The sequence below is a fragment of the Haliaeetus leucocephalus genome, unplaced genomic scaffold (assembly GCF_000737465.1).
Source record: "Haliaeetus leucocephalus isolate CR32 unplaced genomic scaffold, Haliaeetus_leucocephalus-4.0 Scaffold145, whole genome shotgun sequence".
Classification (NCBI taxonomy): Eukaryota; Metazoa; Chordata; class Aves; order Accipitriformes; family Accipitridae; genus Haliaeetus; species Haliaeetus leucocephalus.
In genome coordinates this window covers 443,227-460,386 of record NW_010972581.1, presented here as the reverse complement: position 1 = coordinate 460,386, position 17,160 = coordinate 443,227, and the positions used below count along the sequence as shown (strand labels likewise).

At 45.0% G+C, this 17,160-nt stretch overlaps 1 protein-coding gene across 1 annotated transcript in view; it reads right to left on the bottom strand.

The window, feature by feature from the left end:
* Positions 1–3,848: 3,848 nt before the first annotated feature.
* Positions 3,849–17,160, bottom strand: part of EPHA5 (EPH receptor A5) — a 195,907-nt gene continuing 182,595 nt past the window's right edge. Inside the window, exons 15-18 of the mRNA XM_010561456.1 lie at positions 16,425–16,574; positions 11,562–11,755; positions 7,921–8,076; positions 3,849–4,251 (exon numbers count right to left, since the gene is read on the bottom strand). Coding sequence (XP_010559758.1) covers positions 4,182–4,251; positions 7,921–8,076; positions 11,562–11,755; positions 16,425–16,574 — 570 coding nt within the window. The 3' untranslated portion in view covers positions 3,849–4,181. The remainder of the gene's footprint in view (positions 4,252–7,920; positions 8,077–11,561; positions 11,756–16,424; positions 16,575–17,160) is intronic.

The window sequence follows — 17,160 nt, the reverse complement described above, 5'->3', positions numbered from 1 at the left end:
ACAGTGAAGAGTGAGGTCAATCCATGCTTCCTTCCTCTTCGGACTAGGCAAAGCCAAAGATACATAAACCATAATCCTAGGTAGCCAGCTCCTACAGAGGGCTGAACGGCAAAAGCCTTGAGCATGGCCACCACCCTAATGACCCCCTGAAGTCAACAGGAATTGGCAACACAGCTCCCCTCTGGGCTTTTGCAAACCATCCCATAAACCCACATTTGATTTTTTGGGGGGTGAATTCTACAAGCCAAAGGCATTTGTGTTGAGTCTGTCTACTGGGCTGCCATTACAGGAAAGCTGTAAAATAAGATAGTTTATGTGAAGTGCAGGATTAGGAGGAAAGACTCTTTTCTCAGAAGCTCAGCACTCTAAAATTTAGGTGTATAGATGAAGGTAATCACCAAGGTTCATGCTGATGGCATGAAAAAGGCACCTCCAGGGGACAAGTTATCCCATCCAAAGACAGGAGTGGGACAAGTTGTCCCCTGGACATACTACAGCAGGACCTTGGGTGGTCAGATTCAATGACACATCTAAAGCTAGGTAAGGCCACGGATTACAGTAGAGTATAATTGTAGAGATTTCTTTCTGGGGGAAAAGTGTTAACAAAGAAATTGTAGGAATAAAAGCTCAGAACAAGCATCAAGACAGGTGCATCCATTTTCCAACACAAGACACAGAGACCATCAGAGAAGCAGTTTGACTTAGAGGAGACGTGGTATTTTGTCTGAAGACTTCCACTAGAGAAATATCAGCCCCTTGCTTTCTACCTGCAGGCTGGACTGAATAAAGGATGTTTTCAAAGTAGGGCTCTACAGCCTTGCCAATACAGGCATGAATCCCAGAGCTGCTGACACCCTGAGTGCAAGTCTTTTAGGAGAAAGCTCTCCACTGAAAAGCCAGTGGGACATGACCTCGAATATGTAGGTGCTTTTTGGAAACCACACTGGTGGGGCCGGCACGTGCAAGGGCTGGGGATTGCCAGCAACACCTGGAAGCCCAACCATCACCTGAGATATATTGCAAACCTGGCCTACAACTCACAGCATGGCTACATGCTGCACTGCAGGTGATCATGTGCAATGACCACCAAAACACTTTCATGTAACGTTGTGTGAGCTACCCATGGAGGTGTAACTCTCTCAGCAGTTTCACATCCTGGACAGAGACTCCTGTGCGAATACAACCAACCATCCATGTCCAAAAATTACACAGATGAACACTGCTTTGAATAAAAAACAATCCTGAGTGAAGGTTGATATGTTAACACATACGCTGGTTGAAGCCAAAAGCTAGATCCGTTGCTCTCCAAGGATTGTCACGCTTTCAGCCTTCTGATTTGGAAAATACCAGATTTTCTGCTCCAGGCTAAACACTTCATTTCATTATTGTACCCTTTTTCAGCAATGCATCTTGCCGATGCATAGGGGAAATCATAATGTAAGGGGCACGGAGCAAGGGAGGTCAATGAGACACATCAGCAACGCTCCTTACCTGGCAGAGAAAAGGCTGCAGCATCTGCAAAAGGTGTCTACCTTCTCAGGGGGACATGCTTTCATTTCTGCCTCCACTGAATTGTGAAACTAGTTCAGCAAGCCATCTTAATAATGAAGGAAAATGTAGTAATGCTATTGTTACATGCAATTTATTTTATGTACACAGCACAGTTGGAAGTTCACACCAAAGATCAAAAAACCCCCCAAACCCAACCCAGTATAGGACCTGATTTTTAAAAGAGCCAACATCCATCTTCCCCCTGCTGAGTGCTGCTCTGCTGGCACTTTTTGAAAATTCAGCTTTCTTTTTTTTTCCCCCAGGTATCTAAAGTGCAAGCTGAGCTCTTTTGAAAATCCAGCACCACATATTTCACAGATGTATCATGTCTGATACTCTTGCATGTTATGCAGAAAAAATAGCCTGAAACTATGAGAAAGGCATGTACATCTTGGCGTTTCACACGCAGCTCCATCAGTCTAATAAAAAAAACTCTACTCACTACACAACTTCTTTTTTACCCTTATAGTACCCCCGTAACTCAGTATCCTTGAGGAGCGCCTTACTGATTTACAAGAAAGAAAGAAGAAAAAGGAGTTTCTGGTTTCAATCCATTAACTGCTCGCCAGGAGATCCAGTCTATTTTTTTTGAATGTCAAATCCTCTTGGATATGGAGCCACGGGCCAAAAGCACAGGGACTCCTCAGAAAGGGGAAGAAAACTACCGTGGGGTCTTTCACCTCCACAAAGACAGACCAGAAGACAACAGCTCCAGAGCCAGATGCTCACCTAGTATAAAATCAGCAGCTTTATTCAAAAGCCACCTCGTACGTTGCAAAGCCAGCAACAAAACTTTCCAAAAACCGCCTAGAGAATGCAGGAGCTTTAATTCCCATTTTTCAAGCGTAACTTACAGCACGTTGCACGCTCCTGCGCATCCAGTGCTGAAGGGCTTAAAGTGGTGTAAAGCAGAAGCCAATTTTAAACAAAATTGGGTGCACAAACCAGCTGGTTTTGGGACAAAAAAAATCAACTTCTGTGCCAAAGGGCTGCAAAACAACTGTTCTCAAGCTCCAGTCCAGAGCTGCTTGGCTCACGTTACCGCAGCCAACTGGTAATTTCACTGGGCTCAGCTCCGCAGAGATGTGCATGGGTATCTACTGGGGCTTTGCAACAGAAATGTGCAATTCCCTGCAAGAAAAGGCACAACTAAGACCCAGGGGCAAACGACACTTGCAATCAGGATCCAGGCTGCAACTTGCCATGCAGGTGACCTGATCCCCAGTGTTGGGTTTTGTGTGCACTGCTGCGGCAGCGGCAGGGGTGCTCCCCGCGGCCGTGGAGATATGTGCACCCATGTGCTGTGGTGTCTCCCTGCTTCAAAATACTTGATGGCCCCAGCAATGAGGCAACTTTTATTTTTGTTTCAGGGGGAAGTCTCCCCTTTTCACTTCTCTTTCATTCACATAGGGCTGAAAATGGAAACAAGCAGGAATTTGAATCACTTGCCGAGTGAGTCAGCACTAAAAGGCTGACTTAAGTTGATGATAAAGCCAAGGAAATAAAGGGGAAAATTGGTGTCGGCTCATCCCAAACAGCCTGTATACAGCTGCACGTATGCTGCTTTCTTACCACCGCCTTGCATGAAAGCCCAGCTGCAGCGTGCCAGGGACAACACGATATCCCCTTCCCTGCAATGTCCTCCATTTGCAAAGGTTGAATTCATGGTCTTCACGTTGTAAGAAATATATTTAAAACACTTTATTTACAAACAGAACTACTTATATACCATGGACCAGTTTGTCAAACACAGTGTAGACTAGGACTGGATTGCCACATAAAATACAAGCCCCCTCACCAGCCGGTTAGTCATGCAAGCAAAAGGGCCAGGTTCCTGAAAGATCTCCGTGGCTGGCAGCCGTCAACCTACCACAGATATTTTGTATGTCATCTCCCATGCAGGCCAGATTTCACCACTCTTCTTCACATGGTGTAACTCTACAATTGCCCGTGCAGACTAGGACTACTCACGGAGTTAGTTAGTTGTCAGTTTGAATGAGGGGAAAGAAGAAGAACCTCAAAGACCTTCAGAAGACGCTAAAGAGAGAGGAATCCACTTGCTAGGGACTTTTGCATGAAATGAGGACTTAAAAAAAATTTTTTTTTTTAAGAGTTCATCTGCTCTTATTAATTATTCCCATCTTACTTGATTACGAGATGAGAACTGGTTTGTTCAGAAGCAGATGTAGTATCACAATCTCAGGACTGAGACTTCAGGTTAAGAATAAGCATCTAGAGCAGGTGAACTCTTAAATGCTCTTCATCCAGTATAACTTTTAATAAATAATTTGTTTTATTTTATTTTAGAAGAAAAAAAAATACACAATGCAAAGCAACACAGCACATACTATTACAAATATTCAGAGCTCTTAATCTAATAACAAACAGCAGGGTGTCCTGAGATTCAGTGAGTACAGATCTTTCAAAAGGTGGAAGTTTGTAGTCCACAGGGTTAGTAATAGGTCCAGTCAAGGGTCAGACTGAAACTCATGTCATGGATCTATCTATTCTTGAGTATTGTCCTGGTAAAGTTATTCTTGCAGTGGATTGAAAGAGCTCCAGACACACTCAAAGTCACTAGGTGGTCCACAAGTTTAAAGAGCAGGTCTGGTCCACTGGAAAGGTTGCCTTCAAGTCTGATATCCAGTTGGAAAGAGGGGGTGGAGGATGAGGCTCCACTTTTCACAAGGTGATTCGTCCCTTTGCAAGAATTAGAGCTAAATGTAGAAATCACTCTTTGTTTGAACACATACAATTTCAGGTCTTTGCTTAAGCAGGCAGAGCTCAGGACTTGGGGCGATATTCACCGGTTTTAGCTTTTTAATCTTTTGCTTTCAGAAATTTGTCACTAATACTACTCTTTCTGGAATAAATACATCAAGCCGTCGGTTTGAAAGAAGCAGGGTGGTAATCAGGATTTTGCTTTGCTTGCCAAGGGGGATTTAAAAAAAATGCTGAACATCTACCATCTCAACCAGGTCCTGTAAAGAGGCCACAAGCTGGGCACCCACAGTCACCAGTCCCGTCAGCGTTATGGTCAACCCCTCCCACAGTGCTAGTAATTTTTTTTTCAGTAGATTTTAGGAATTCTTTACATTCATCTTTCCCCCCCCCGCCTTTTCTGGCAGCGATTATCCCGTTCTCCTTTCTCCATCTAATTTCCACATCTGTCTCCTATGCAGTTTGAATTCGGGGAAGATCATTTTGGATGGTATTTGAAGGCAACCTCTTAAATTGTAGAGAATGTTTTACTGATGGCATTTGGGGAAAGCAAGCTACTTTCAGATGTTCAGATCATCTTTTCGCCCGATCCCCCCAAGTCCCAGCTCTGGAATATACTGAACAGTTGCCTCTATTAAAAATGACAAGGAACATTTAACCTGAATTCTCCTTTGCAGAGTACAAAATGTTTTGTTGTTCCCTTTTACAGAGAGAAAAAAATGAAAACCAGAAACCCCCAATATATTAACCTTTAAAGAACTTTGCTTGTTCCGGTGTTTATTTTCTGGAGAACCCATGACAGTCTCAGCTGACCCCACCCAGGAGCCATTTCTCTCCCTTAACTTTGTTGATTTTAAGGGCAATCTGCCAGTTTACATCAGTCTGAGCACAGGGTTCAGGTCTTCAACACAGAATACTTTTCCTCTCAAGCCACTATGATGGTTTCTCCTTTTTTAACAGCTGAGAAGCTGGTCTTTTGTCTTTTTTTACTGTATCTCAGAGGGATAAGAGAAGTCTTGATTTGGATGGCTGGTTGGCTTTTTAATGAACCTTCCACAGTTTTTCCCACAAACAGACCTGAGTGGGGTCAAGCCTTCTTGCTAAGCCACCACTGCAACTCGAAGGTATGTGGGCTGAGCTGTTCAAGAATCCAGCCTGACTCATGCAAGCATCTCTGTCCAAGGCAGATTGGGGTGGGGGGGGATTTATTTGCTGACATGGATAACTATCTAGTTGGAGTTAGTTTCAACTGAACTGCAGGATAGATTCATGAAATGTCTCCTTTCAGCTTAAAAAAAAACCCACAAAACAAACCCCAGAGGCTCCCCAGGCTTCCAGGCATCAGCTCCTCTGCACTGCTCTGCTGCTGTAAAAGCCCAGAAGAAAGCTGAAGCTGAGCAGCTTAGACACGTTGTTTCCACTGGGGCTAGTAAAGGACCAGAGTAGGATGACAGTTGTGCTATAGAGAACAGACTGGGACCTGGTGAAGGGGGCCTTAGAGGTGTTTTGCAGCTGGTAAGGGTCAGAGCGTCTCTGGCAGCTAAAATCTTATTTAAAGACTTTTAAACCAACTTGCCTTTCTGGCTAGAACTGTACATATAATGGACTTCTTGGTTCACTGCCAAATGGAAAAACCATTTTGAAGTACTTTTTGGGTAGCCTGAGAAGATTTTGGGGTATATTTTTGAAATTTTTGGAATACCAAAGAGTAAATATAGGGAAGTATTTAAATTTTTAAGTCAAATTAAGGAGATAATTTCACAATGTGAAATGTTGCACTCAAGAAAATGGAAGGTTAGGAATAGTTTTGTCAGCGGTATGTGATGCTAAGACTGTGTCAGCACAGAAGGATGTTAAGACTGTTTAAAGCTACATGAGTAAGTGAACTTCTAATTTACTGTAAAAAATGACCATTAATTTGGGCTCAAACTCAACATTTTCTCTGACCCAAACCAATGCACTTTACTTCTGAGCATTTCTTTTGGAGCTCTTGAAATTCCATAAAATTCTAAAGAGGAATGAACTGGAAGCTTTTGTGAAACCCAATTTTCTTCTTTGATATGACTAATTCAGCCAAACAGCAACAAGTCTGTGATATATTTTAGACAATCTGCATTTTCTACCAGAACTTGCTCTGATTATAAGATTGAGGTGGCACAGTACAGGGTAATGCTCCAACGTTTTCCTTTTCTCTAAAATTACTGCCTCATCCTATCCCTCATCTTCCCACTCACCATCTTGCTAGGTCTTTCTGCCATGTGGACTCTTGACCACCTGGCGATCAACCTCTTGGTCAACATTTGTAGATCACCAGTCTAAATGGAGACCCAAAGCCTGGTGTTTCTGGGCACTGCCATGTCAGATGAGTAGGTAAGGAACCATGGAGTCCTCAAAAGCCAAAGTAACATGGTATGTAATTGCAGGACTAGGCTGGGAAACTGCGTGTAAGAGTCTCAGGCACCCAAAAAGGATCTACGTAGAAATCCATGCACCCTAGCTCAGGGTTTTAACATGAATGCCTGAAGATAGACTGGATGAGTCCAGGTGTAAGAGACAAATATTGGTGATATGAGTGGAGCAAATAAAGTCTGAGTGAGAGCAGATATGCTCCTGCACTCCCTCCATGCATGTAGCGCAAAATTGAACTCTATTATAGAGATTTACTGACCTGCATCACATGCAAAGGACCTCCTACCCTGTATGGTGAGCTCCACAGCAAGACCTGTGGTAGACAGGAGAAATCCTGTGGTTCTATGGGGTATGGGGATTTTTCTTGTTTTATTCCTAATCCTCAGCCCTGATTCTGTATGTGCACTGGCAATCTGCATGTGGTTGGAGCAGCCACAACCTTCTCCAAAGCAGCACAGAGCATAATCCTTCCCATTCTGCCTTAACACCTGCAGTAAACTAAGCTCAAATTAACCCAGCTAGAAAGGCAGGCTTTGGGGCGAGCTTGAGTAAGCGGCAGGAGGAAAGTACAGATGTAATTACACAAGCAGGCAATTAAAGATGGAGCATAACAAATCAGCAGCCCCGAGGCATTTACCAAGTCATTTGAGTGCTGTCACCCCAACTGAGTCATACCCACCTGCAAAAACCAAGGGCACATTCAGAAGAGTCTCAGCCAGGGAGCCTGTCCCCTAGAGCTGTGGGTTTGCTGATGCTCTTCTGGCATCAGCTGTATCTATGCTTATTTCTGTCGATGTTGAATACTATTTCCATGCTTTACTGGGCTTGACTGTCTGCTTGGTTATGTCCAGATCAACTGTGTGTGAAGCCAGTATACCTCAGCGGGTACGCTAGCTCCTATGCATTTACTAGTAGGGTGGGGTTTTTTATTTGTTAGTAACCCCAAATAATTAACTGCTATTATGTTGAGAGGACGGCCTGGCAATTATTCAAATTCAAGCATTAATTTCTGTGAGTAAAGGAGCCAAAGTACTGGCTGCCAATGTAGTGACTGTAAGTTTTAGTCTTGCCTGCACTTGTTATCATCAATACAGATGCTAAAAGAGAAACTGCTGACTGCAAACAAAGGGTAATGCTTTCCCTTTCCGCAGCCTCATCCCTACATATTTTTGAATGGTTTGTCTTCCCCCTCTCTGCAATTCCAACAAATGAGGTGAAAATGACCTGGGCACTACTCACTCTAGGGTCACCTGAGCCACAGCATCCATCGAACTGTATCCATTCTCCATGAAGATCTCCGTGTATCGGCCCATTTTGATGGCTTCCAGCCACTCACCCACCGACCTGTAGGCACCGCTCCCGACTGGACTGTGCTCTACCAACAGATTTGATACTCTAAAGACAAGTAAAAACAAAGCAGCAAACAGAATCAGTATCAAGATGTACCCAACGTGACTCAGTTCCTCACATTTTTATATGGTAAAGATGATTCTTCCATTGTGTTTTCAGTGATTGCTGCAGCCTAAATCCTCCCAGCAGGCCTGATAGGCAATGCATCAAACATACCACCTCACCTGTAATTTCACCACTTTTGAGTTAGTTCCTGCCATTTCTGGTCCTCACTGCAAGCAGAAAGAGGAGGAGAGGACTAGCATCCATCCCTGTTACCTCTCGCCCACAAGCAGGCTCCTCTTCTATCAGGCTCCCCCAGTCACTCTTACATTAAAGTCTTCAGTTTCACTCCTCCCACTCTGTTTTCCTCCTCCTCCTTTAAATCTCATAATTAACTTAAGACAGCCCAGAGCCTGGAAGCCAAAACCCAAATTACATTTCCCAGCAGTGGCCATCAATGGCAGGCTGCTGTTAACACTTCAGGGGCTGTTCCCGCAGAGTCAGGCGGGGATTTCGGATGCAGGCAGCATCTGATGAGCCCTGCAGAGAGCAGCAATGCTCCAACCATGCTCCAGCCCTGAAACAGAGGTAGACTCCTGCTCCCATACCCTCGCTCAAGACCTCGCCGCAGCCATTGCTACCTGCTCGTTATGCCACGCACGGAAGAAGCAATTCAGGCAAATAATAACTCTTCACCGCAGCAGAAACACCAATACAGTACCTGGCACAAGTGACCTGTGCTGCGTACAGGTCCACCACCCTACTAATGATGCGCAGAGAGCAAAGGGGGCTTGTCCAAGGTCAGCCAGAAAAGAAAGCGGATTTGTCCCCTGCTTTGTAAACCAGGACATACAGCTAGCATAAGCCTTGCATAAAGATTATTACCCACAGGTAAAAAAAAACACGTTTTCTGGGTCAGACTCTGACAGTGAGAATTACACTTAAAAGACTCTCAACTGGAAGGAGAGCTGGGGTATTATATTATTATAGGACTTCAGGAATCTTCATATATTTTATGAGCACATTAGTATTATTTGTTTATTTAATAGCAATGCTGAAGGGTCCAATAAAATGTGAATACTTGCAGTACCAAGAACATAATGGCTTCCCATAACATTTTATACACATGAGGAATTCAAAACTCCTAAGTAATCATAATGAGAAGTGGATTTTCATCACTAATGTCAGGAGGTACCTACTGGTATGCACATGCTGTAATGTAGAGAGTGACTTCCTCCTTTATTTGCATTAATGAGAATTTCCATAAAGAATACATTACATATATAAAAAAATCCTTTACAGCTGCTGTATGTTGAAATTATGATTCATATGGAATTACTATGGTCTGGGCATGGCAATCTGTGATTATAGAAACACAGTCCCAAAGCCTGGCTGTTCAGGTGCTCCATCCACATCAAAAATACCCACAGCAACTCTGAAAAGGAAAGGTTTGGAATTGCATGGACCTGTTCATGGAATAAAACATCAGCAAAGTGCTTAGCAGCTCAGAGAAATGGTTTGCTGCCTATTTTCCTCTCTTCTGGCATAACAGTTTGATATGTATGAAAGACTGCATGAACCACCGCATAACAGGCCTGGAAGATAACTGTTCTGAACTTAAAATAAAAGAGAAACGTTTTTTATGCTATCATAAACCTTTTCCTGCAGGTTTGCTGGGACTGACATTACATCTAATTGCTAATAAGAGTAATTTCTTCTTCAGATGATAAATGATGCATGTAAAATAGCCCAAGAAATCAGACCTATCTTGTATTTAGAAATTAACAGAGATTTCATGTTTCTTTTCTTCCAGTGCATGAGATGCCATGTGTGGGGACATGCCAGCAAGGGGATGTGAAGTCCAGCTACAACAGGTGAGATGGGCCACATGCAGCTGTGCCCAGAAGGTGCGGAGACGGATGGGTCTAAGCTCACAATAGCGCCTCTGCTTTGGTCCACACCACCAGTCTAATCTCATCTTACATTCCTGTGGCAGTACACCCCGCCCCCCCATCCCGCCAGCAGGAAACAAAACTTCTCCAGGAAGGGAGAAGGGGAAGGAAACCTTGGAGGCTGCAGGTTGAAATTTGAACTGGCCAACTGAGATGCGCCAGGTACACCGAGGTGACCCTCCTAGCCATTAGAATTAAATGACCACAGGTCAGATTCGACAAGGCTATTATAAACGGGGTCCCGCCAGAGGACACGCTGGAATCAGTCCTCCTCGGAGCAGCGGGTCTGCAGTCGGGGACTCCCCCTCGGGTCGGGGCATCGCCCGAGGTAACTCCTCGAGGGAGAGAGCCCTCAGCTTTTAGGGGAGTGATATGTGCGTTTTGAGCCATCACTTTAAATCTTGGGCATTCTTAAGTCGGCCGTGTAGTATTAATTCTCTTTACATCGTTGAGCCTGTGGTTTTATAAAATGTTACCGGACTTCTAACTAACTTTTGCTGAAGAATAAATCTGAGTTTTAACACCTGTTGGATTTGGTTAGTCGTGCATCCGTAACAATTCCTCTCATTCCTGTCCAAGGAAAACAATGTGTCTTTTTTAAATTCATCTAAGACTAAGCTTTTCTGAAGGGTCTCTTCCAGTGTTAATCAGGGGAAGTCCACTGCCACCAGTGAAGCAGCGATGATTTATATTCATCACTCCTTCATGACCTTGCAAGGAACCGAGTGATTAGCAACACAGATGGCTCAGAAATAATACTTGTGTGCTTAGAGTAAAAAAGAAAAAGCCTCTCCAAGACTGCAGTATGGTGGAGACCTCAATACTAAAACTCACTAAAAAATATTAAACTCTCTTTCCCCAAGTGCAGCTTTATTTCTTGAGTGTATTTACCTTACTTGTAGCAGTGTAGCTATTCAGATTCATGTTTAACTGCACATTGGCTGCTCTATTCACTTAATGTGGTTTTAGCCAATGGTTTGTGTACAGCTCTTTGGGAACCAGAGATCCTCCGGCTATTACCAAGATTGTCAGAACTGGCAGTGGCAGCTAGCATGTCTGGGAATAGTTGTGGGAGGATGCACTTGGACATCTGTGAGCTTTGCACTCCTAAGAGTTTCCCCCAAGAGACGCTCTTCATTTGTATTACCAAGATAAAGTCAACAGGCAGATAATTTGAGCAGCATTTACTATCTACTTCATGGACTCAAGTCTTGCCCTCTCTAACCTTGGGGTAGAGCAGAGGTAGCTTTATCATAGACTATAAATACCACTGAAACTCCCGTTTCTGAAAGACAGGCCACAGTAGTGTTCTTTGTGGCAGCAGCACTGCATTTACAGAGTAACTGAATTGCTCACCTGCCTGCCAATTTCAACAGAAAAAGTTGATTTGGGAAAACTCCCCTGGATATAATGAAGCTGGAGGAACATCCACCTGTGGGCATGCACAGGCTAAATAATAAGTGGTAATTCAACCCCAGGGGCAAGTATTCAGACAAAGATCTCGCTCTGAGAAATGGCTCTGGCCTGAGTTTGTACCTGCTCGATGCATTAACCAACGTCTTCAAGCTGCTTGGGTTACGGATGAGCTTGTCCAACATGCTGACAATTTCGTCAAACTTGGGCCTGCTGTTGCGGTCTTTCTGCCAGCAGTCGAGCATTAGCTGGTAGAGAGCAGCAGGGCAGTCCATGGGACTTGGCAGGCGATAGCCTTCCTCCACGGCTTTAATCACCTACGGGAGACAAAACACGAGGTTGATGGGTTGCTTTTTTCCTCTCGCCTTTTTCCCAAATGCAAATTGACTTAAACAGAGGACTTTTGGACCAGCTAAGTGTTCACGTAAAATCCCCCCCCACTCCGCACACAAGAAGCAAACCCAGTAAACCCCACTATCTTTCATATTTTCTATGGGATGGGTTGAATAACTTAATTTTTCATCACTGCAAAATGAATCTAGAAAGCCAAGGCACTGCTGCAACCAGGTGGCCAGATTGCCAGGTTGTACTTGTTCAAAGCTCAGCTGAGGTCTGTAGGTTATGTACTGGGAAACACCTAGAGCCTACCCTAAGTCCATGAAAAGCAGCCTATGGGGCTTTCTGGCATCTTCTTGGAGTGCAGTGATTTTGTTTATTCAGATGTTGGCTTCTTTTTAAATGAAAAGGCATGTGCTAGACCACAAATTTGTATTACAGTAATAAAAGTCTGACTGTATTTCAAAAGAGACTTTGAATGCTAATTGATGGATGGATTCAAGGCAGAGGCAGAACAACCATCTCGTATATCATTCAATACTGTCTGGGTCTAGTCGTTTCTTAGTGTGGCCACATTTCTGCCAGGAATTTAAAATGTCAGCCCAAGAGTATGTAAATTAAAACCAGGGGAGGGTTGTTGCACTGATTTCAAATACAAACCATCTATGGTTCTATATCTAAAACAGGTGATATGCACATGTGCTGCCTGCCCTCTCAAAAGGCAGAAATTAATAAAAGGGGGCAGAATTGAAGAAAGCGACTTGTTTTCCCCAGTTTGGGGCAGATTTACAGCAGGGCTCCAAGCCCAGCAGTTCCCATTTTGAACCATTACAATTTTCAGGAGAATGCAGCTCGTGTTTCAAGCCGCAAGGGTCTGTGACCACGCCAGGAGAGTCCCAGTGGCCCATCTTCACACCCTCTGCTCCCAAGACTCCTCGACCAAAAGGAGCTGGAAGCAGCTATTTGCTATGTGGAAAACCACAGCGCTTCACTGTTGGACTCGAAGGACTGCCTCAGATGCCATTCATTCTAGGCACCATCTCGTAATTTGAAAACATCCTGTGTTTAAAAAGAAGGGTCTGTGGTTAGCATGGAAGTTGTTGTCTTGATCTTTAGTCCCTTTACGAGCAGTACAGGAAGAGCTGTGTCAGGCTGGCATTGCATTTCAGAAGGTTCTGAAATTCAGGACCGTATGGTTCACTTTCAAATTGTCCTCCACAGGGCTTTTTGCCAAGTGGAATAGTCCCAGGAATGAGCTGGGCTGGCTGAGCAGCACTAGCAGGAACCTCAAACTCCCTAAAGACGTACATAGTAGAGAAGAAGTTAGGTAAGGCTGTGTAATCTTCTCTGAGGGTAGTGAGCACATCTGAAGATCCGGCCCACAGCACCTGCAGTCCTTTTGCACCCATCTAAGATTTCATCTGTCGGTGGAGCAGTTGCACCACTCTCTACCCAACCTGCGCTTGCAAAGCAATCTCTTCTATGGCCTGACTTTTGCTCGCAGCATCAAAAACCAGCCTCACCACACTATGCTATCTGCACTGTCTGTTCTTTGCATCATGCTTTTCAGCTGGTCCCCGATACCAAATTTGCAGCTGCCCTATAAAAAAAGCCTCAGCGTGGCACAGCCACGAGAATGTTATTTGCCGTGTCCGCATCTATATTTATAACAATAACGGATCATCCTCCAGCTGTAGCAGAAAGAAAATAGTAGCAAGACAGGGAGCAGACCATCTGGCACCAGCTCAGAATATCAGAACTACATCTGCAATGGGGTTATGCATGTTTGATATTCCTGGCAGCAACATCACAATCAATAGCGTTAACTCAATTTACGGGATGTCGTTCATTCTGGCGATACGATGTAAATGGTATCAAAATACTGCGAGAAGCTAGACGCCGAAATACACTCTTGCATCTGAAGGTGCTTTGGGGTCTGGCAATAAGAGGAGCAAAAGAATGAAACAGCAAAGATCGCGTCACTTGTAGCCACCACAACACTTAGAAAATAAGAAAATGGCACATCGCCATTCCACTCATTGGTGCGTACTGCTTTGTAAGACTTGAAGAGCTAAAATTTGCACCTATAAGGAGGCATTTTTGTCCCTGTTCCTCTTCTGGACAAGCACTACTCACGGATTGAGGTGACTGAACTGCATGTTTGAGAGAGGACGATTTGGGATGGTCTATTCCACTAAACCAAAGCAACACTTTTAGCTCTGTGTTTTCATAAAACCACCAGTCTGAAGGCTAAAAAGCAACCACTGTGATCATTTAGCTTAGCAACCTGTGTAACACAGGCCACAAAATTCCTCTCAACAATTCCTGCATCAGTCTTATCTTGTGGTCGAGTCAAAGCATATTTTTAGAAGGCCATCCAGAAACCAGCATGACTTTAAAATGTGGTTTGTAGCCTTTGCAGTTACAGTGCTGCCTGCCCTACGGCACTGCACCTCCTTTAAAGCCATCCATCTGTAACATGGTGAGAATCGTTTTGCTCATCACCAACCATGCTTGCAAATGATGTGCTTTAATTACAAGCCATGCAACAAGAAACTCTTGTGCAACGGAGTCCAATTCATGTGGGCAGAGCCCCCTGGTCCTCCGCATGAAAGCCAACACTCTCTAACACCACTGATTCTTCTGCCAGCACAAGCAGGGGAGGAAAGAGGAAGAGGAGGCCTTCAGAAGGTGAAGGAGGAAGGCATAAATCGCATGAGAAACATGCCACTGCACTCAACTAAGTTTCCTAGGCCACCACCACCCAGGCACTTGCCACCTGCACATAGACAGAGAGTTAACCCAAACAAAGCCTGAGCAGGAACCAATGGTCATAAACATCTCACCAGTCCTCTGCTTTCTGCTGCTAAAGAAATCAGTCCCCTATCTGCTTCTTCTCAGGCAAGTGTGAAATTCATCCTGTGACCCACAGTGCATGGAGGCATTTGGGCTTTTTGGAACAGTTGTGCAAAGTGTGGATGTTCATAGTGTTACGATCCAGACAAGGGACTCCCCCTGGCCACAGAGCATTATTTCACTGGCACCAGCCTGAATCTTAAGTCTGGCGTTTACTGAACAACATCTGTGCTATGCTGGTGAATCAGCATTAAAGATAGTTACAGTGCTCAGTGTGACTGAAAAAGCTTGGCTCTCAATTGCTGCATTCTCTGCACAGGCTATAGAAGAAAGTCTCTGTATTTGATTGAGATAAATCCCTGCGTAGATACATGCTGTTTTACCAAACTCCCGGCAAACGTGACAGCCTCAGCCGCAGAAGCGGTGGGCATTCATGCTAAACAACGCGCTCATCTCCCTGGCAAGAAGCATGGCATGACCGTCTCAAAGGTACCGCTCGTTTCCACGCCTGGACTCGAAGCGAGATGAGACAGCAGCTCAGTGTGACAGGTAGTAACATCCACTGATGGCAAAGGCCCGCAGACAAAACACAGGAGAAACAGACTGCTCAGCCAGAGCCTTTGCTGCCAGCAAAACGGCAGAAAGTCACAGGGACAGGGACGCTGCTCAAAAAAAGAAAAAAAGGATGAAACATCAGGTATTGTGACCCACAGCGGAGCAAGGACTTGCTTGCTTTGACCAGCCGGCAGCATCATCTCCGCAGGCAGCAGGGCTGCAGAGGTGAAGTGGGAAGGATGAGGAATGACTCCGTTTGCCACACGCAGAGTGGTGCTTTTCCCCTCCCATTGCAGAGCTGCTTTGGGGGCCCCGCATGCCTCATGGTGACCCTGACCTCATGTACTAGCTGGCATCCTCAGAGACCTCCACACAACGTGGTTTGCAGAGATGTGAAGAGGAAGGAGAAGCCTAGAAAATCTAGCAAACCCAGGCTTAAATTCTTTTAGCCATAGACAAGGACAGATGTTTATGGTGAGCTCAGGGTAGAAGGTAGCCCTGCAGTAGGATCAAGAGATCCTTACACAGGCTGGGATCAGAGCTGCAGTCAGAAGGGAGACAGTATCCCCAGGCATCTCCCTGTTTGGAGATGCTTCAGAGGGTGGCCTTGAGGTCAGAGGGTCAAGGGGGACTGGGGTCCAGGAGCAAGGGGACACAACTTGTACAGTGCTGTACAAATGAACCATGAGAGCTTGCATTAGCACAGACTTGCAAGATGTTCACAACAGGAGCAGAACTATGCTCTCGAGATCAGCAACGCGAGGGCAACCGAGACACAGCTCTCTGGACTGCCATCAATAGATCAAATCACCCAGCTTTTGTGCAGGGAAATAAAGCCCTTACCATGACTCTCTTGAGCTTCTGCTTTACATGGCAGCAGGGGTTTGGACACACAATTGAAATGCTGCCAGTTTATCAGCATCTATCCCCTAGCAGACCTTTGTCATTAAGCAGAGGAGGGACAGGCTCCAGCTCTAACAGCATTAGTGAAGCTCCAGCGGTCTGCTGGGGGAAGCAGGCTTGTCTCTGTGTAGACACATTTCCCTCTGCGCACAGCCTGTTCTGGGCTGCTGCTGCTGCTGCAAAAAAAGCATCAAACGGGAGGATCATTTTTGTCTGGCATGGGAGAGCAAAGCCATTTTTACAGCAGCTCTCCTGTCCCCATCCTGCCTCTCTGATTGCAGAATGAATGCCGAGCCCTCAAAGTCCCATCACGCGGCAGCTCTCGCACGTGCTTACATCTTGGTTTGTCATCTCCCAGTAAGGCCTCTCGCCGTAGGACATCACCTCCCACATCACGATGCCGTAGCTCCAGACATCGCTGGCCGATGTGAATTTACGGAAGGCGATTGCTTCAGGTGCTGTCCATCGGATGGGGATCTTCCCTCCCTAGAAGGAAAAGGAAAAAAACCCTCAAAAAGCAGATTGCAGAGGAGGGCAGAGAACATGCAAAAGAGGACAAAACAGCACTTCTTAGAGCACTAAGGGATGTTATTTTCTCTCTGGAAAGAGACATCGAATTTTAAAGTAAATCTGTTTGACAGCATGGGGCCCCTTTCCACATTATCTCAGCCCATAAGCATTTGTAGGCTGCCTACTAATTGGCTGTCCTGAAGGTTTGTTGTTTGAATGCTGTTTGAATGCTGGGACATGTATAGGATCAACATCTCAATTATGTTGCACGGGTTGGTAGGGGAATACAGTTCCTCCATTTCCGAGAGCAAGCAGGGGAGGAACAGACAGCTCTGAAGCTGAGGAAGACTTTGATCTAACGAGGGCTTCATGCAAATTGCTGCGGAAGTAATGCCCTTTTTTCTTTCTTTTTTTTTTTTTTTTTAATGCAGTCCTGATTGTGCAGAGATCTGCGTAGCAGGCACAGAAATCTGTGTGTGCAAAGACCAGCCTACTTGGCCTCTGCTGTGGGACTGAAAATGATGCTACAGCTGTCAAATGTGCTTTGCTGTTTCCTTTTCCC